Consider the following 21,535-nt stretch of genomic DNA (forward strand, 5'->3'; position numbering starts at 1 on the left):
GAGATAGCAGATATTTGTAGTAAACACAAGGTGGTGATTGTGGGAGATTTTAATTTTCCACGCGTAGACTGGGAAGCTCATTCTGTAAAAGGGCTGGATGGTTTAGAGTTTGTGAAATGTGTGCAGGATAGTTTTTTGCAACAATACATAGAAGTACCGAAGAGAGATGGGGCAGTGTTGGATCTCCTGTTAGGGAATTCGATAGGTCAGCTGACAGATGTATGTGTTGGGGAGCACTTCGGGTCCAGTGATCACAATAGCATTAGCTTCAATATAATTATGGAGAAGGACAGGACAGGACCTAGAGTTGAGATTTTTGATTGGAGAAAGGCTAATTTTGAGGAGATGCGAAGGGATTTAGAGAGAGGGGATTGGGTCAAGTTGTTTTATGGGAAGGATATAATAGAGAAATGGAGGTCATTTAAGGGTGAAATTATGAGGGTACAGAATCTTTATGTTCCTGTTAGGTTGAAAGGAAAGGTTAAAGGTTTGAAAGCACCATGGTTTTCAAGGGATATTAGAAATTTGGTTCGGAAAAAGAGGGATGTCTACAATAGATATAGGCAGCATGGAGTAAAGGAATTGCTTGAGGAATATAAAGAATGTAAAAGGAATCTTAAGAAAGAGATTAGAAAAGCTAAAAGAAGATACGAGGTTGGTTTGGCAAATAAGGTGAAAGTAAATCCGAAAGGTTTCTACAGTTATATTAAAAGCAAGAGGATAGTGAGGGATAAAATTGGCCCCTTAGAGAATCAGAGTGGTCAGCTATGTGTGGAGCCAAGGGAGATGGGAGAGATTTTGAACGATTTCTTCTCTTCGGTATTCACTAAGGAGAAGGATATTGAATTGTGTAAGGTGTGGGAAACAAGTAAGGAAGTTATGGAACCTATGACAATTAAAGAGGTGGAAGTACTGGCGCTTTTAAGAAATTTAAAAGTGGATAAATCTCCGGATCCTGACAGGATATTCCCCAGGACCTTGAGGGAAGTTTGTGTAGAGATAGCAGGAGCTCTGACTGAGATCTTTAAGATGTCATTAGAAACGGGGATTGTGCCGGAGGATTGGTGTATTGCTCATGTGGTTCCATTGTTTAAAAAGGGTTCTAGAAGTAAGCCTAGCAATTATAGACCTGTCAGTTTGACATCAGTGGTGGGTAAATTAATGGAAAGTATTCTTAGAGATAGTATTAATAATTATCTGGATAGACAGGATCTGATTAGGAGTAGCCAGCATGGATTTGTGCGTGGAAGGTCATGTTTGACAAACCTTATTGAATTTTTCGAAGAAGTTACGAGGAATGTTGACGAGGGTAAGGCAGTGGATGTAGTCTATATGGACTTCAGCAAAGCCTTTGACAAAGTTCCACATGGAAGGTTAGTTAAGAAGGTTCAGTCGTTAGGTATTAATGCTGGAGGAATAAAATGGAATCAACAGTGGCTAGATGTGAGATGCCAGAGAGTAGTGGTGGATAATTCTTTATCGGGATGGAGGCCGGTGACTAGCGGGGTGCCTCAGGGATCTGTTTTGGGGTCAATGTTGTTTGTAATATACATAAATGATCTGGATGATGGGGTGGTAAATTGGATTAGTAAGTATGCCGATGATACTAAGGTAGGAGGTGTTGTGGATAATGAGGTGGGTTTTCAAAGCTTGCAGGGAGATTTATGCCAGTTAGAAGAATGGGCTGAACGTTGGCAGATGGAGCTTAATGCTGAGAAGTGTGAGGTTCTACATTTTGGCAGGAATAATCCAAATAGAACATACAGGGTAAATGGTAGGGCATTGAGGAATGCAGAGGAACAGAGAGATCTAGGAATAATAGTGCATTATTCCCTGAAGGTGCAGTCTCATGTAGATAGGGTGGTGAAGAAGGCTTTTGGAACGCTGGCCTTTATAAATCAAAGCATTGAGTACAGAAGTTGGGATGTAATGTTAAAATTGTACAAGGCATTGGTAAGGCCAAATTTAGAATATCGTGTGCAGTTCTGGTCACCGAATTATAGGAAAGATATCAATAAATTAGAGACAGTGCAGAGACAATTTATTAGGATGTTACCTGGGTTTCAGCACTTAGGTTACAGAGAAAGGTTGAACAAGTTAGGTCTCTATTCATTGGAGCGTAGAAGGTTGAGGGGGGATTTGATCGAGGTATTTAAAATTTTGAGAGGGATAGATAGAGTTGACGTGAATAGGCTGTTTCCATTGAGAGTAGGGGAGATTCAAATGAGAGGAAATGATTTGAGAGTTAGGGGGCAGAAGTTTAAGGGAAACACGAGGGGGTATTTCTTTACTCAGAGAGTGATAGCTGTGTGGAATGAGCTTCCTGTAGAAGTAGTAGAGGCCAGTTCAGTTGTGACATTTAAGGTAAAATTGGATAGGTATATGGACAGGAAAGGAGTGGAGGGTTATGGGCTGAGTGCGGGTAGGTGGGACTAGGTGAGATTAAGAGTTCGGCATGGACTAGGAGGGCCGAGATGGCCTGTTTCTGTGCTGTGATTGTTATATGGTTATATGGTTTATATGGTTATATTCGAGAAATGCAAAATCAATACTCAAACCAGTAGAAGTGATCCTGGATAGAAACTGGTGGGTTGTTAAATGATGATGGACTATGGAGATATCACACTAGTCATAGAATGTTAGCCCCAGCTGAACTGTTTCCTTATCTGGTACAGCAGATACCCTCGTTAGTAAAATTGGAGTGCAAAAGATGATTGACAAATTCTCCCAATGGTGGTAGGATTGAAAGTTCAGGATGCAAGCTTGACAAACAGTTAAGAGATGTGTGACATGCCAGAAATCAAACCTTGGATCAACAGATAAACCACCTCAACTAAGTACTTCTGTCCCACCACGTCCATTTTGACATCTACAAGTGGACTATATTACTTTACCAAAGCGCCAAGGATATTTGGATATCCTAGTAATCGTGGCCATTCTTTCAAGATGGGTGGCAGCCATCCCAGCAAGAGAAGCTACTGCCTCACTCACAGCCCAAACTCTGATTAAGGACTATATTCCAAGGTGGGATTGCCCAGCCACATTGAGTCTGACCAGGGAACATATTTCGCTGGAAATTTTTGTCAAAAATTATGTTGACTGATGAACACTGAATGGTCTTTTCATTGCCCACTTCACCCAGAGTCATCAGGACAAATTGAAAGAAAGAATGGTATCACCAAACAATGGGTAAGTATCACAAGGAAGGAATACCATGGGCTTCAGCTCTTTGTTTGACAGTCATAGTAGAAGATAGAAATATTTGGATACACAACCAGCCACTGCAAGCAAGCTAAAAGTTGGACATTATAAATTTTATTTGAATGCTATAAATGCTTTGAAGATATATTCTTTGTTAATATACAAGTGAAGTAGTTTTTGATTACTCTGTAACATAGATGCTTTAAGTATTTCTGCCTCTGAATTTGCAGATGTCATGATTCTAAATGTGTGATTTAAAATCAAGAGGGGATTTTGGAATCCTCTATATTTTACGGTTTTAGTAAGATATTAGTTGTACTAATGCAAAACTAATAATGTAGCTTTTACTAACATTTTAACCTGTTTTTAAGAATATGTTATGTTTGTCTCTGCCTACTGACGGAAATTGTTATAGCAGTTACGTAGTGGTCTGTCACCTTCACGAGAAAATCTGCAGATGTTGGAAATCCAATCAACACACACAAAATGCTGGAGGAACTCAGCAAGCCAGGCAGCATCTATGGAAAAGGGTGAACAGTCAATGTCTCGGGCCAAGACCCTTCATCAGGATTGTCACCTTGTCATGTGTTAGCACATGTCACATGTGCTGTGACTATGTATATTTAATAGGTCCTTCTTTGTCACAGGAATTTATCTAAACTGAGTATAAAAGTGCAAATCTGTGCAAAGGTACCCCTTTTTGCTTTGCTTTGCCTTGATCTATGAAGTTCCCTTTAGTTTCATATGCTATATATGTGTTCCTTTGTTTAAACTTTAAGGTAACGATCATGAAGTGATGTTTTCACTCTTACTTGGACCCCTAAACAAACCTGGGGGTTGAAATTGGCCAGTTCCCATACCTCCCAGCGTCTGTCATTAATCCACCCTTCCCTCCTCCAGATGATTCCGTTTGTCAATCAACCCCTTCTCACCTGGAGTCAGGTACGGCAGATTCTGTAAAGGTCCGATGCATGGTCCTGCTGGAGGATTGGGATCTATATATTGGGGATGGGGATATCTCGTATGATGATGATTCGGATGGGGATGAGAACAATGTAATCCAGGCAAGCCCCCTCGGACACGTAGAAGTTAAAGAGGAATGCAGGGACGCTGATGAACAAAATCAAGCTCCAGCCGCTACCCCTACCAACCACTGAGGCCACCATTCATACCTATATCATCACAGAATTATAGGATTTAGCCCAAACTCTGCATCAGCCGCCAGAGGAATCCTTGCCCCACTGGCTCGCCCGCCTGTGGGGTTTAGGAGCCCCCCAAATGTATTTTATTTTAATGTGCATGAATTGAGTTAGTTAGGTTCGTCAATGACCGACTCAGGTCTTGGATGAATTGCAGGATGGTGAAACAGACAGAGAGGAGCGCTCCCTGTAGGCAGAGGTTAGGCATGAGACAAGTAACTATATATATATTATATTTTGTAGTGTTCTCACTCGGCGTGTAAGATAACGCTGAACTAAACACCGAGGTAAACCGTAGTCAATGAAAACAGGATTGCAGTAAGATTAACCGTTTACTGTTCACTCTTCCTCATTAACGTATGGTGAAAACTGTTGATAAAACAATACAAGATTTGTACAGCATTTGTTTCCTTCTTGATATCACATATACATCGTAAATACTTGCAAAAGTAAAACTACAATGACTACATTACATTAAAGTGCAGCATACAGTCAGAATCTACTTACGCCATTGACTGCTTTAAATACACTTCAACACAAACTATCCACAACTCTTTAACTAACGAAAACATAAACCTTATTGACCATCATTACTTTTAACAGAATCGGCATTAACATTTTAATTCAACATATCGATTATCTCATGAACTTACGGAGTTGCTTCACTATGTTTCTAATGCGTAGAAGACAACTTTTCTCGCGCTGATCTCGCACATGTGTGCCCCCACCTTCCCGTTTCTCCAAACCGGTATTTTCCCACAAGACGCGAAGAAACCGGATGTGACGTCACCGCATGCCGCGATATATCACAGACAACGAATTTACTTTAAACAATCCTAACTTTAACTAGAAAATGCTAACAAACGAATTACTAAGCAAAAATACTATAAACTAAACACATGCCATAAAGGCAACACACTCCCCGCTTGACCTTCGTAAGGTCACAATGAACATAATACAAAACTTCAGTCTCTAAATCAGTCGTTAGGCAGAAGTAGAATGACTTCTGTAACTGGCCTTTGGTAAATTTTCACATCACCTTGGTCGGTAGTTTTCAACTCAACCTTCCTGACATGTCCATCCCTACTAGGGAATGTAGCAGTGATTCTGGCCATTGGCCAGCAGTTGCACACGATTTGGTTGTCCCTGAGCAGGACTAAATCTCCAACTTGAAGATTCCTGCAGGGTTCTGTCCACTTTTGTCTGTGTTGCAACGAAGGTAGATATTCCTGTCTCCAACGAAACCAGAATGGATTTGCCAGAGCCTGGACCTGTCTCCATTGCTTCGTGTACAGATCCTTATCGGAGAAGTCCCCTGGTGGAGGGGGATCTCCTGCCTTCTGTGTAAGGAGCATTGATGGCGAGAGTATGAAGGGGTTTTCCGGGTCAAAAGACACGGGTAGGAGTGGTCGTGCATTTATAATGGCTGTGACCTCTGCCATTAGTGTGCACAGTACCTCGTGGGTCAATCGGGTGCGTTGCTGCATCTCAGGTTTCATTTTCAGAGTTTTTTGCAAGGGCGTGAACCACTTGACTGCCTGCTCTTTGTTGTTTGGCAAGCACCGGCGTGGTTCTCTGAAAGGCAGTGGGGCGACCCCATTATTTGCTTCATCTCTGAAGACCTTGGTGTCTTTTGTTTTTAAGAAAATGGCATCTTGAACTGATTGAGCAAGTTTATTATCATGCTCAGTTTGAGCGAAGACTGACTGACCCAGTGTCTTGTCAGTTACTTTACATTTGTTAAAGCCTTGGCGTGCTTCCTTAATACACATGACACTTGTGCGGGGTTGAAAAATTGACTGGCGACCACTCTCTAGCACATTGGTCTTGAGTGTGCTAACCGTCGGTTTGTGTACATTGCCAGGGCACACCTCTCCTATCACCACCCAGCCCAGATCCAGGCGTCCAGGCAAAGGGGGCGTCGTGTGGTCCATTGACCTGCTGCCTAACCTTGTGCACCCGGAGAACATCTCTTCCTAATAGCAGGAGTATTTCTGCTTTTGGATCCATTTCTGGGATGTGTTTGACGATGTGGCGGAGATGTGGCTGGTGTAGCACCACACTTGGCGTCGGGATCTCAGTGCGGTTCTTCAAAATTTCATTGCACGCTAAGAGTGGAGGGAGACAGATGACGACTTTAACATCCAGGGACTCAAGCTGGAAGCCTTCTGCCTTCCTTCCATAAGTTTCCATGTTGCCTGAGCAAGTTCTAAGCTAGTATGGGAACTGCTTACTCTCAATATTGAACAAGTTAAAGAACTCTGGACTGACTCGTGAGCGATTGCTCTGATTGTCCAGAATTACATGGGCTTTGATGGCCTTGTCTTTGGCTCCCTTAGGGTACACCTTAGTGAGGCAGATCTTTGAACAAGAACAACTTGACTGAGCTTGACCGCAAAGTTCTGTACAGCTTGAGCTGACAACAGTTGTCCTGGAGTGAGCCTCTCCCTCCCCGCCGTCCTGTTGTGGGGGTGAAGGAGCATTGTCGGTTTGCGGTAGCGGGCTGGGATGCATGGCCCCATCGTGACTATAGACAATAGACAATAGACAATAGGTGCAGAAGGAGACCATTCGGCCCCTCAAGTCTGCACCGCCATTCTGAGATCATGGCTGATCATTCACTATCAATACCCAGTCCCTGCCTTGTCCCCATATCCCTTGATTCCCCTATCCATCAGATATCTATCCAGCTCCTTCTTGAAAGCATCCAGAGAATTGGCCTCCACCGTCTTCCGAGGCAGTGCATTCCACACCTCCACAACTCTCTGGGAGAAGAAGCTCTTCCTCAACTCTGTTTTAAATAACTGACCTCTTATTCTCAATCCATTCTCAATCCATTCTCAATCCATGCTCTGGACATGTACTGGACTCTCCCAACATCTGGAACATATTTCCTGCCTCAATCCTATCAAATCCTTTAATTATCTTAAACGTTTCAATCAGATCCCCTCTCAATCTCCTCAATTCCAGCGTGTACAAGCCCAATCTCTCCAATCTCTCTGCGTAAGACAGCCCTGCCATCCCAGGAATCAACCTAGTGAATCTATGCTGCAGTTCCTCAATTGCCAGAATGTCCTTCCTTAAACCTGGAGACCAAACCCAGATGTAGTGGTCCATGTAGGGACCAATGATGTAGGTAAGGTGAGTGAGGGGGTCCTGCTTAGAGAGTTCAGGGAGTTAGGAGTGAAGCTGAAAGGCAGGACCTCCAGGGTGACAATCTCGGGATTGCTACCTGTGCCACGTGCGAGTGAGGCGAAGAATAGAATGATTATGCACATTAATACGAGGCTGAGAGCATGGTGCAGGAAGGAAGGGTTCAGGTTTTTGGATAATTGGTCTTTGTTCCAGGGACATTGGGATCTGTTTCGAAGGGATGGTCTACATCTGAACCGGAGGGGTACTAACATTCTTGCAGGAGTATTTGCCAGTGCTGCTCGGGGGGGTTTAAACTAGATGTGCAGGGGGCAGGGATCCAGATCCAGAGGGTTGGTCAGAAGGTGCATGGGGTTAAATGTGTACAAGGTTTGGGTGATCTTGAGAAGGTCATCAAAATTCAGGGTGCAATTTGTCCGATGGAAGTTCAAGGAGCTGGGTTAGGTACAGTAGACAGTGTTTTAAGCAAAGAGAGGAGGAATGGGCTAAGAATTCTATACTTGAATGCGCGTAGTGTCAGAAATAAAACAGATGAGCTTGAAGCTCAGATGAAAATGGGGAACTACGATATTGTTGGGATAACGGAGACATGGCTGCAAGGGGATCAGGCCTGGGAATTGAGTGTACCAGGGTATACGTGCTATCATAGAGACAGAAATATGGGAAGAGGGGGTGGGGTGGACCTGTTGGTGAGGAATGAGATTCAGTCCTTAGCAAGAGGTGGCTTGGGAACAGGGGAAGTAGAGTCTGTGTGGATTGAGCTGAGGAACAGTAAGGGTAAAAAGACCCTAATGGGTGTTGTGTACAGGCCCCCAAACAGTAGCGTGGATATTGGGTACAAGTTGATTAGGGAGTTAACATTGGCATGTGCTAAAGGTAATGCAGTCGTTATGGGAGATTTCAACATGCAGGTGGACTGGGAGAATCAGGTAGGTGCTGGACCCCAGGATAGGGAGTTTGTGGAGTGTCTAAGGGATGTATTTTTGGAACAGCTTGTGCTTGAGCCAACCAGGAACGAGGCTATTTTGGACTTGGTGATGTGTAATGAACAGGAATTGATAAGTGATCTTGAAGTAAAGGAGCCATTAGGAAGTAGTGATCATAACATGATAAGTTTTTATCTACAATTTGAGAGGGATAGGGGCAGATCAGAGGTGTCAGTGTTGCAATTAAATAAAGGAGACTACGGAGCCATGAGGGAAGAGCTGGCCAAAGTTAAATGGGCGGATGCCCTGGCAGGAAAGACAGTGGATCAGCAGTGGCAGATATTCTTGGGCATAATACAAAAGATGCAAATACAGTTCATTCCAATGAGAAAGAAGGATTCAAAGAGGGGGAAGGGGCCACAGTGGTTGACAAAGGAAGTCAGAGATTGTACAGCATTAAAGAAAAAGAAGTATGACCGGGCTAAGATGAGTGGGAATACAGATGATTGGGAAAGTTTTAAGGAACAGCAGATCTTAACTAAAAAAGCAATACGGAGAGAAAAAATCAGGTATGAGCTCAGTCTAGCCAGGAATATAAAAGGGGATAGCAAAAGCTTTTTTAGCTATGTGAAGAGAAAGAAGATAGTTAAGAACAATGTTGGCCCCTTGAAGAATGAATTGGGAGAAATTGTTATGGGAAACAGGGAAATGGCAACAGAATTTAATGCGTACTTTAGATCTGTCTTCACCAGGGAGGACACAAGCAATCTCCCAGATGTATGGATGGGCCAGGGTCATAAGATATCAGAGGAATTGAGACAGATTGACATTAGGAAAGAAACTGTGATGAGTAGACTGGTAGGACTGAAGGCTAATAAATCCCCGGGTCCAGATGGTCTGCATCCGAGGGTTCTAAAAGAGGTGGCTCAGGAAATTGCGGATGCATTGGTAATCATTTTCCAATGTTCCTTAGATTCAGGATCAGTTCCTGAAGATTGGAGAGTGGCTAATGTTGTCCCACTTTTCAAGAAGGGAGGGAAGGAGAAAACGGAGAACTAACGTCAGTCGTGGGGAAGATGCTTGAGTCCATTATTAAAGACGAAATAGTGGCACATCTAGATGGCAGAAATAGGATTAGGCCAAGCCAGCATGGATTTACCAAGGGCAAATCATTCTTGACTAATCTGTTGGAGTTTTTTGAGGGTGTAACAAGGATGTTAGACGAGGGTAAGCCAGTAGATGTTGTGTACCTAGATTTTCAGAAGGCATTCGATAAGGTGCCACATAGGAGATTGGTGAGTAAAATCAGAGCTCATGGCATTGGGGGCAGGGTTTCAACATGGATAGAAAATTGGTTGGCAGATAGAAAGCAAAGGGTAGCAGTGAATGGGTGTTTCTCAGACTGGCTGGAGGTGACTAGTGGGGTACCACAGGGCTCTGTATTGGGACCACAGCTCTTTACGATTTATGTCAATGATTTAGATGAGGGCATTGAAAACTATATCAGCAAGTTTGCTGACGATACTAAACTGGGTGGCAGTGTGACATGCGAAGAGGACGTTAGGAGAATACAGGGAGACTTGGATAGGCTGAGTGAGTGGGCAGATACTTGGCAGATGTCATTCAATGTGAATAAATGTGAAGTTATCCACTTTGGAAGCTGGAACAAGAGGGCAGAGTATTGTCTGAACGGTGTCGAGTTAGGTAAGGGAGAAATGCAAAGAGACCTAGGAGTCCTAGTTCACCAGTCAATGAAGGTGAATGAGCAAGTGCCACAGGCAGTGAAGAGGGCAAATGGAATGTTGGCCTTTGTTACAAGGGGAATTGAATACAAGAGCAAGGATGTTCTTTTGCATTTGTACAGGGCCCTGGTGAGACCACACCTGGAATATTGTGATTAGTGCTATTACATTCCGGGCACTTCACGGCGATCATACACTCTCTAGCGAGGTGAGAGGTCGAGGAACAGCATTTAAAACATATTCTTTTCTCCTTGAGAAGGGCCATCCTCTCTTCAAGGGGTTTTTCCCTAAACGTTCTGCATTCTCTGGGGGTGGAGTTTGTTATGCAATGGGCAATTCTTGCTAGGGTCGTGGTTAGTTGTAAAGGCTTCAGTCTTAAGCACTAAGACGGGTTTATTAATGTTGAAATTATTCGAAGAGGATTTATCTGGCTTGGTGTAGATTGTACTGCTTCCTGGACCCATGAGGCTAGGGTCGTTTCGCTTCTTCGCCTCCTTGCACACAAACCTAGTGAAATACTTAAAGGGAGGAAATCGACCATTGTGGTCTTTGTACTCTGAGGCAACAGACACCCACCTCTCCTGCAGCCCAAATGGAAGTTTGTCCACGATTTGTCTAATCCCGGATGGAGTATCTAGGTATACTAGACCAGTTGAGTAGCCATCTTCTTTGGCGCCTTCAATCTCCATGAGTAAATCCCCGAGCTCCCTTAACTTAATGTGGTCCTTGGCTGACACCTTAGGAAAATTTTCCAGATGTTGGTATAGCGCCACTTCAATAATTTCGGGGGCCGCATAGCCCTCCCAAAGTCTCTCCCATGCTTTGCTTAAGGCTAGCTCGGGTTTGTTGATATACACTGAACGTATGCGTCTCACTTGTTCGCATAATTCTTTTCCCCGCCATTTCGCCATAAGATCCAACTCTTGGGTTGCTCTGAGCTGGACTCCATCGATAGCATTGGTGAACATGGAGTACCATGCATGGTAATTTTCAGGTTTATCGTCGAACTGGTATAGTCCTGAAGTGACGAGATCTTGGCGTGCTAAATACTGTGCCAGGGGTTCAACTGTAAGTGGCATGCGGTCTGTGGGAATATGTCGGCGGGTATATGACTGAGGGCGTACATCTGTTATGGAATTCGCTATTCTGAATTCAGCCTTTGCCTCTCTTCTCACCAAATCTGGTAAGTTTGGTGTCGAGAAGTATTTGTCATCAGCCCTTTCATTCTTGAATTCATCGCGGAGTTGCAAGGGTAAATTGTCTTCCTCGGACGGATGTGATGCAATTGGGCCTCTCTGAGACTCCTCATGAAGTGGGGCGTTATCAAATAAGTACGGAGAGGAAGAACGAATCTTCCAGTCTGTTTGAGATGGGACATAGTCGCTTGTGCGTTCCAATCTGATCTTTTCTGAAGTAGATTTTATGTCAACCAGATCATGCGTTTCTTCAGCATCTTCTATGAACTCTGCTTCCACCCTAGCAGCTTCTGCTTCTCGTTCCAGCATCAGCACTTCTAACCCTGCTGCTATCCTTGCCCTTTCCAACTGGGTTTTGGCTTCTCTGGCAGCCTTTTCCATTTCTCTGGCAGCCATTTCCTTCTGGTTTTCAGCTTCTCTGGCAGCTTTTTCCATTTGGTTTTTGGCTTCTCTGGCAGCCGCTTCCATTTTCAATTTTGCTTCTCGTTTGGCGTAGTGCACTCGCACCTTGGCGGATTCTGCTTTAGCTCTTGCATGGGCAGCCTTACTTGATGATGCCCTACTGCTCCTGTCGCTGGATGGCAACGACTTGACGCTGGATCGAGTTGTCATTGCAGCAATTGAAACACCTGATAATGCTGCCTTTTCACAGTAGTGTTCTCGCTCGGGTGTAAGATAACGCTGAACTAAACACCGAGGTAACCCGTAGTCAATGAAAACAGGATCGCAGTAAGATTAACCGTTTACTGTTCACTCTTCCTCATTAACGTATGGTGAAAACTGTTGATAAAACAATACAAGATTTGTACAGCATTTGCTTCCTTCTTGATATCACATATACATCATAAATACTTGCAAAAGTAAAACTACAACAACTACATTATATTAAAGCGCAGCATACAGTCAGAATCTACCTACACCATTGACTGCTTTAAATACACTTCAACACAAACTATCCGTAACTCTTTAACTAACGAAAACATAAACCTTATCGACCGTCGTTACTTTTAACAGAATCGGCATTAACATTTTAATTCAACATATCGATTAACTTACGATGAACTTACCGCGTTGCTTCACTATGTTTCTAATGCGTAGAAGACAACTTTTCTCGCGCTGATCTCACACATGTGAGCCCCCACCTTCCCGTTTCTCCAAACTGATATTTTCCCACAAGAAACCGGATGAGACGTCATCGCATGCCGCGATATATCACAGAACGAATTTACTTTAAACAATCCTAACTTTAACTAGAAAATGCTAACAAATGATTACTAAGTGAAAATACTATAAACTAAACACATGCCATAAAGGCAACACATATATAGAACGTATATAATCTACATAGAAGTGAGACAACGGTTCTTCGAACCAGGGTGTAGAACACATAACGCAGTTATGAAGATAACGATAAAATTTAAAACTGAATTACACATAAACAACAAACTAAAATTTATTAATATTAAATTCATAGGGTACAGAACAGATTATGCAGTGACATTTCAAATACGATGCGGCCGGAAGTTCAGAAGCCTAATGATCTGAGGGGAAGACCCGAAACTCCTGTAATATACAAATACTTTTCTGCAGCTTTCACAGTAATTTTAATTTTCTCCATATGACTAGATGTCTGAGCAGTACAATTCACATCTGTTATGAACATAAGAAAATTAATTTTGCCAACTAGTAAAGTTTCTTTAGTAAGAGAAGTATGATGCCAACGTAAAGCCTCTAGCTTCACAATGTTTTCTCTGACTGGTAATACTTTCACATCTCCCCCTGCCCTTTCTGCTTTCCGCAGGGATCGCTCCCTACGCGACCCCCTTGTCCATTCGTCCCCTTCCATCCCTTGCCACCGATCTCCCTCCTGGAAGCGGAACAAGTGCTACACCTGCCCTTACACTTCCTCCCTCACCACCATTCAGGGCCCCAGACAGTCCTTCCAGGTGAGGCAACACTTCACCTGTGAGTCGGCTGGTGTGGTATACTGTGTCCGGTGCGCCCGGTGTGGCCTTTTATATATTGGTGAGACCCGACGCAGACTGGGAGACCGTTTCGCTTAACACCTACGCTCTGTCTGCCAGAGAAAGCAGGATCTCCCAGTGGCCGCACATTTTAATTCCACGTCCCATTCCCATTCTGATATGTCTATCCATGGCTGAGGCAGTCTGTCAAGATGAATCCAAACTCAGGTTGGAGGAACAACACCTTATATACCGACTGAGTAGCCTCCAACCTGATGGCATGAACATTTACTTCTCTAACTTCCATTAATGCCCCTCCTCTCCTTCTTACCCCATCATTTATTTATTCCCCCCTCCTTTTTTTCTCTCACTCTGCCCCTCTCACTATCACTCTTTGCCTGTTCTCCATCTCCCTCTGGTGCTTCCCTTCCCCTTTCTTCCTCCTTAGGCCTCTCGTCACATGCCCCTTTCCCTTCTCCAGCTCTGTATCCCTTTTGCCAATCACCATTGCAGCTCTTAGTTTCACCCCACCCTCTCAGGTCTTCTATCATTTCACACTTCCCCCTCCCCTCCTACTTTCAAATTTTTTACTATCTTTTCTTTCAGTTAGTCCTGACGAAGGGTCTCGGCCCAAAACGTCGACAGTGCTTCTTCCTATAGATGCTGTCTGGCCTGCTGTGTTCCACCAGCATTTTGTGCGTGTTGCTTGAATTTCCAGCATCTGCAGATTTCCTCGAGTTTGCCTTTATCAATGTTAGGTTTAACTTTTTGCAAGACACACCTGACTGTACTTAAACCTGTTGAACTGTACTCAAACCTGAACAACCACAGAGTGGTTGTAGACAGGTCATATTGTGCATGGAGGTCAGTGACCAGTAGTGTGCCTCAGGGATCTGTTCTGGGACTCCTACTCTTCGTGTTTTTTTATAAGTGACCTGGATGAGCCAGTGGAGGGATGGGTTAGTAAACTTGCTGATGACACAAAGGTAGAGGGTGTTGTGGGTAGTGTAGAGGGCTGTCAGAGGTTACAGCGGGACACGGATAGAATGCAAAACTGGGCTGAGAAGTGACGGATGGAGTTCAACCCAGATAAGTGAGAAGTGGTTCATTTTGGTAGATCAAATATGATGACAGAATATAGTATTAATGGTAAGTCTCTCGGTAGTGTGGTGCAACAGAGGGATCTTAGGGTCGAAGTCCATAGGACACTCAAAGCTGCTGCGCAGGTTGACTCTGTGGTTAAGAATGCATACAGTGCATTGGCCTTCATCAATCGTGGGATTGAGTTTAAGAGCCGAGAGGTAATGTCGCAACTCTATAGGACCCTGGTCAGACCCCACTTGGAGTACTGTGCTCAGTTCTGGTCGCCTCACTGTAGGAAGGACGTGGAAACTATAGAAAGGATGCAGAGGAGATTTACAAGGATGTTGCCTGGATTGTGGAGCATGACTTATGAAAATAGGTTGAGTGAACTCAGCCTCTTTTCCTTGGAGTGACAGAGAATGAGAGGTAACCTGATAGAGGTGTATAAGATGTTGATAGGCATTGATTGTGTGGATAGTCAGAGGCTTTTTTTCCAGGTCTGAAATGTCTGGCACAAGAGAGCACAGTTTTAATGTTCTTGCAAACAGGTACAGAGGAGATGTCAGTGGCACGTTTTTTTTATGCAGAGAGTGGTGAATGCGTGGAATGGGCTGCCGGCAACGGTGGTGGAGGTGGTTATGATAAGGTCTTTTAGGAGACTCCTAGATAGGTACATGGAGCTCAGAAAAATAGAGGGCTATGGGTAACCCTATGTAATTTCTAAAGTAAGGACGTGTTCAGCACAGCTTTGTGGGCTGAAGGGCCTGTTTTGTGTTACAGGTTTTCTATGTTTCTATAACACCACTAATTACAGATCTCCAGATCAATGTCTCTTCAATCACTACCCTGTCTGCTATGCACAAGCCTATTCTGAAGTCAAACAGCTAATTTGGGACTCCGCCTCTTGGTTTCGGACATGCAAGACTAGTCGCTTCTTGTCCGCCTTTAATCTCTCCCTTTTCCGACTTAAATTTTGAAATTCCAACTTTATTCAGTCGGATCAGATACAATTATGGCCACTCAGAAGATCCAAAAGAAATCCGGACCCGAGCAATGGGAAACTCAAGAAAACCAATGGATTCTCGGAGAAACCTGCCTGGGTAAAGAGACCAGAATCTCAAATCAGCAATATCAGCATTGAGATAACTCAACTAAAAGAGAAATTCGAATGAAAAGTCGACTCTTTGAGACTTGATCTTAAAGAAGTTAGTCGAAATACAGCGGACCTTTCTTCACGTTTGGAAAAAGCCCAACAATGGATTATTGATCTCGAAGTTCGATCACGTCGGAACAATATTCGAATTGCTGGATTAAAAGAGAAATCAGAATCGGCCGACATATTGGATTATTTCGCAAAAATGTTTCCGTCTTTATTTCCGGAGGTTTGTCTACAGCCTTCAGATATCGAAATGGCTCATAGAATCGGCACTTTAAAATTTTTGGGTCATGGTAAAACAGACCTATTGTTGTGCGTATTCTCCATTTCAGAGACAAAGACCGTATTATTAAGCTTGCGAGAAAAAAAAGACTCTTTCAATATCAAAATTCAGACATTCGTTTCTATGAAGATTTTCCGCGCGAAATTGTTAAAAAGCGTGCTGGATTAGCAAATACTATGAAATCAGCATATGAAAAAAAGCTTTTTCCACTTCTTCAATATCCAGTGAAATTGAGGCTCTTCGTTAAAAAGTCTAGTTTTCATTTTTTTGATGATCCACTTGATGCATTGAGTTTTATTAATTCTTTATCCGATGACGAATCTGAAGCTTGAATGATTTATAATGGTTTGACTGTCTCGCGGTGTAAAGAGATATGAGATTGAAAGAATTGATGGTTACACATGTCTTTACTTTAAAATACATTTTTATCTCTGAAAAAGACGGGTTTGGGTGGCTTCAATTTCAGAAGACATTATAGAGGGATGTCAGGAACGGGCCCGGATGGACCCAAATGCAGGACGCAGACACTGAAGTACTGGGGGAGGACAGGATGGGGATGCCATGGCATTTAAGGGTAGAGCTGGGGTTCAGGAAGGGAGTTCGGGTTCGGGCAGAGCGCAGCGGGCTCCCGGAGTTCGGGTTCGGGCAGAGCGCAGCGGGCTCCCGGAGTTCGGGTTCGGGCAGAGCGCAGCGGGCTCCCGGAGTTCGGGTTCGGGCAGAGCGCAGCGGGCTCCCGGAGTTCGGGTTCGGGCAGAGCGCAGCGGGCTCCCGGAGTTCGGGTTCGGGCAGAGCGCAGCGGGCTCCCGGAGTTCGGGTTCGGGCAGAGCGCAGCGGGCTCCCGGAGTTCGGGTTCGGGCAGAGCGCAGCGGGCTCCCGGAGTTCGGGTTCCGGCAGAGCGCAGCGGGCTCCCGGAGTTCGGGTTCCGGCAGAGCGCAGCGGGCTCCCGGAGTTCGGGTTCGGGCAGAGCGCAGCGGGCTCCCGGAGTTCGGGTTCCGGCAGAGCGCAGCGGGCTCCCGGAGTTCGGGTTCCGGCAGAGCGCAGCGGGCTCCCGGAGTTCGGGTTCGGGCAGAGCGCAGCGGGCTCCCGGAGTTCGGGTTCCGGCAGAGCGCAGCGGGCTCCCGGAGTTCGGGTTCCGGCAGAGCGCAGCGGGCTCCCGGAGTTCGGGTTCCGGCAGAGCGCAGCGGGCTCCCGGAGTTCGGGTTCCGGCAGAGCGCAGCGGGCTCCCGGAGTTCGGGTTCCGGCAGAGCGCAGCGGGCTCCCGGAGTTCGGGTTCCGGCAGAGCGCAGCGGGCTCCCGGAGTTCGGGTTCCGGCAGAGCGCAGCGGGCTCCCGGAGTTCGGGTTCCGGCAGAGCGCAGCGGGCTCCCGGAGTTCGGGTTCCGGCAGAGCGCAGCGGGCTCCCGGAGTTCGGGTTCCGGCAGAGCGCAGCGGGCTCCCGGAGTTCGGGTTCCGGCAGAGCGCAGCGGGCTCCCGGAGTTCGGGTTCCGGCAGAGCGCAGCGGGCTCCCGGAGTTCGGGTTCAGGCAGGTCCCCGGGGTTCAGGCCTAGGTGGCTAGATAAGCTGGCGGAGAGCCCTCCCTGGGCGGGCCACATATATCCCGGGCAGGGCCACCTCCCATGCGGGAACACCGGAGATCTAGGCACGACGCGGACCCCTAGACGGGTGCGGGGCACAATCCCAGGGTTCGGGGGGAAGAGGAAGACGGAGCAGAACCCCCGCCGGGCAGCGGCAGACCGACCGGACCCGCCCGGCGGACATAGGTCCAGGGTGACCAACACAACAGTCATGATAGCAGGAAAATCGGGAAAGGCCGGCAGACAGCGCGACCGCGGGAACAAAACAAACGAGCGGAGAAGCGGGACCAGCGCATGGGAAGAGAGGTGGGGGAGAGGACCAACCTGGCAGTACTGGTACCTGGCAGAGAAGCATGATGAAGGGTGGATCTGTGCCCGGGCAGGATAACAGAATGCAGAGACGAGTTCGGAGCCGGCAGGGAAACAGAACAAAACGACCACCCACCTGGTCCCAGTCCCAGGGCCCCCTATAAACACCTGCAGCTCAATGAGTCATAGGTGTGTCTCCTTGAGCCAGGAGGGTCCTAACTAGATCAGGGATGACGGGAGGGGCAACTGCAGGTCCCGGAGTCCAGAGCCCTCGGACCAGATCGAGACCCGGAACGCGGATTCCGGACCGGACCGGACCCTGACAAGGGAGAACTGTTGATAGTCTGTAATAAGTTTGAACCATTTAGAATTTTTTTGCAGCATTTAAATGAATTGTTTTTTTTTTGTTTCATATGCTTTTGTAAAGACTTTTTAAAGTAATTATTTGGATTGCTTTATGTTTTAAAGATAGACCGGACAATTTAAAGATGGCGATTGTTTTTCTTCTGTGCAAATATTTCAAGAATTGTTTTGGATGTGTTTTTCTTCCTTTATCTAATGTTATGAAGGTTACTTTCAATTGAAGGTCGTCTTGTTATACAAGAAAATTACTTTCCTTCCAAGTTAATTATATTGAGATATATGTCGACTGTAATGAGTTTTATGTTCGGTAGAGGGAGACAGAGATTTTGTTTAATATTTTTTACTGAGGTAGGCGGAGTTTGTATTTGTATTCACGTCTATGCTTTTCTTGGGGCTTCCATCGATTGATATCGACTTGTTTCTGGGCTTTGTAGTTTGGGTGGGAATTTTTTTCTTTTTTCCCCCCATTATGGAATCCCGGAGCATACGCCAATTATTTTTATTGTTGTTCATCTCTGCCATTTTCTACTATCCTATCCCGACATGTATCTAACTATTGTTTTTAGACACAACGTTCCATGATGATATCTAAACAGCTAAATTTTTTAACTTGGAATGTTCGTGGTTGGAATCATCCTATTAAGCGTAAGAAAACATTTAAAGATATTAATCTTCCAGCCTGAAATAAGTTTTGCTCAAGCGACGCATATCAGGTTATGTGATAAAAATCGATATGTAAAATTTTGGAAGGGTCCTCAGTTTCATGAAAATTCCCAGAGTAAAACGAGAGGTGTTTCTATTTTTATTGATTCCAATATTCCTTTTAACCAGGGGGATGTTATAACTGATATCAATGGTAGATTTCTGATTGTTATAGGAACAATTTGTAATAGAAAAATGGTCTTGATTAATATTTATGGACCAAATGTTGACGACCCCTTATTTTTTAAAATTGTTTATGCATTGTTACCTGATTTAAATGAATATATGTTATTAATGGGTGGTGATCTTAATACTTGTCTAAATGCTTTAATGGATAAGTTACCATCCAAATATCAATTCACTAATCGTTCTGCATCACTTATTAATCCCTTTTTAATTGATTACGGTTTAATTGCGGTCTGGAGGCATATGCACCTGAGTGATAGAGAATACTCTTTTTTCTCACATGTTCATAATAAATATTGGAGAATCGACTATTTTATAGATGACCCTCGACTTTTATTCAAAGTTCAGAAATGCGAGTATGATGTGATCACTATTTCTGATCATACTCCTTTAAACTTAATATTTGAACTGAAAGATGTTGTTTCTACCAGACCATTTTGGCATTTTCCAGAACATTTATTACAAAGTTCAGAATTTGTTGAGTTTATCGAAGCTCAGATAAAAAAGTTTTTTCTCTTTAATAATATAGGAAACGTCTCTAAGTTAGTAATTTGGGATACATTAAAAGCTTATTTACGCGGTCAAATTATTTCGTATATAGCTAAACTGAAGAAACAAACAAGAATGGAATTAGATAAAATCTGGAAACAAATTAAACAATTAGATAATATTAATGCAATCTCTCTAAATGCTGTTTCATTTAAAAGAAGAGTAGAATTACAATCACAGTATAATTTATTACTAACATATCCTATTGAAGGATATTTGCTTAAATTGAAAAGTCAATTTTATATCTTTGGGGATAAAAATAATAAGCTCTTAGCTTCTCAATTAAGAGCAGCTAGAGCTAAAAGACAAATCTTAAAGATTCTTAAAAATAATGGAGATATAGTAAATAACCATGAGGACATTAATAATACTTTCCAAGATTTTTACTCTGATCTTTATAGATCTCAATTTCCTGCAGATTCCTCCAAAATGAAGGCATTTTTACATAAGATTAAATTTCCACAAATTTCTTTTGAAGATCGACAGATGCTTGATACTCCAATTACCGAGCATGAAATTCAGAAAGCTATTTTATCAATGCAATCAGGTAAAGCTCCTGGATTTGATGGTTATTCAGTGGGAATTTACAAAAAAATTTGTAAGATTACTTTCTCTGTATCTTTTGGAAATATTTCATGAATCCCTTGAGAAGGGTAATTTACCTTCTTTTTATGAAGCATCTATTTCCTTAATTCTTAAAAAAGATAAAGATCCTGTTGAATGTTCATCAAATAGACCAATTTCGCTATTAAATGTGGATGCAAAAATTCTCTCTAAAATATTGGCTAATCGCTTGGAAAATATTTTGACTATAACTATTTCTATAGATCAAATGGTCTTTATTAAAGGCCGTTATCCTTTCTCTAATGTTTGGAGATTGATGAACATTATATATTCATCATTATCTAAGCAACCTCAATGTGCTATCTCTCTCGATGCAGAAAAGGCATTTGATAGAGTTGAGTGGCCATATTTGTTAAAAGTATTAGAAAAATTTGCTTTTGGTGATAATTTCAACACAGGATTCTTATCACTCATTTGAATCCATATTGCCACGGTCATCAGTAATAACTGTAGTTCTTTTTTCTCACTTTCTCGTGGCACTAGACAGGGATATCCATTAAGTCCTTTATTATTTAATCTTCTATTCGAGCCTTTAGCTATAACATTATGTGAAGCTAGAAATATCCATGAATGAATGGAACCATACATAAGATTTCTCTTTATGCAGATAATCTTTTGGTTTTTATTTCAAATCTTGAGGAATCAATTCCTAATCTTTTGGAAACACTTAAAGATTTTGGCAAATTTTCAGGATATAAACTTAACTTGAATAAAAGTAAATTGTTTCCATTAAATGTTCATGTTAGTACATATAATTATATTCCTTTTAGAATTGTTAATACATTTCAAAGAACACTGAGGCTGTCTACAAGAAGGGTCAGAGCCGTCTCTATTTCCTGAGGAGACTGAGGTCCTTTAACATCTGCCAGACGATGCTGAGGATGTTCTACGAGGCTGTGGTGGCCAGTACTATCATGTTTGCTGTTGTGTGCTGGGGCAGCAGGCTGAGGGTAACAGACACCAACAGAATCAACAAACTCATTTGTAAGGCCAGCGATGTTGTGGGGGTGGAACTGGACTCTCTGACGGTGGTGTCTGAAAAGAGGATGCTGTCCAAGTTGCATGCCATTTTGGACAATGACTCCCATCCACTCCATAATGTACTGGTTGGGCACAGGAGTACATTCAGCCAGAGACTCATTCCACCGAGATGTAACACTGAGCGTCATAGGAAGTCAGTCCTACTGGTGGCCATCAAACTTTACAACTCCTCCCTCGGAGTTCAGACTCCCTGAGCTAATAGGCTGGTCCTGGACTTATTTCGACTGGGCATGATTAACTTATTATTATTTAATTGTTAATGGTTTTATATTGCGATATTTCTTCA

General features: G+C 43.7%; 1 protein-coding gene across 1 annotated transcript in view; it reads left to right on the forward strand.

Annotated features, from left to right (window-relative positions):
- The window catches only part of LOC132398969 (uncharacterized), a 126,001-nt gene that overhangs the window by 51,490 nt on the left and 52,976 nt on the right, over positions 1-21,535 (forward strand). Inside the window, exons 11-12 of the mRNA XM_059978807.1 lie at positions 15,460-15,564; positions 16,477-17,417. Of these exons, the coding sequence (XP_059834790.1) occupies positions 15,460-15,564; positions 16,477-17,417 (1,046 nt within the window). The remainder of the gene's footprint in view (positions 1-15,459; positions 15,565-16,476; positions 17,418-21,535) is intronic.

This window comes from Hypanus sabinus, chromosome 9, assembly GCF_030144855.1.
Source record: "Hypanus sabinus isolate sHypSab1 chromosome 9, sHypSab1.hap1, whole genome shotgun sequence".
In the NCBI taxonomy this organism is placed as follows: domain Eukaryota; kingdom Metazoa; phylum Chordata; class Chondrichthyes; order Myliobatiformes; family Dasyatidae; genus Hypanus; species Hypanus sabinus.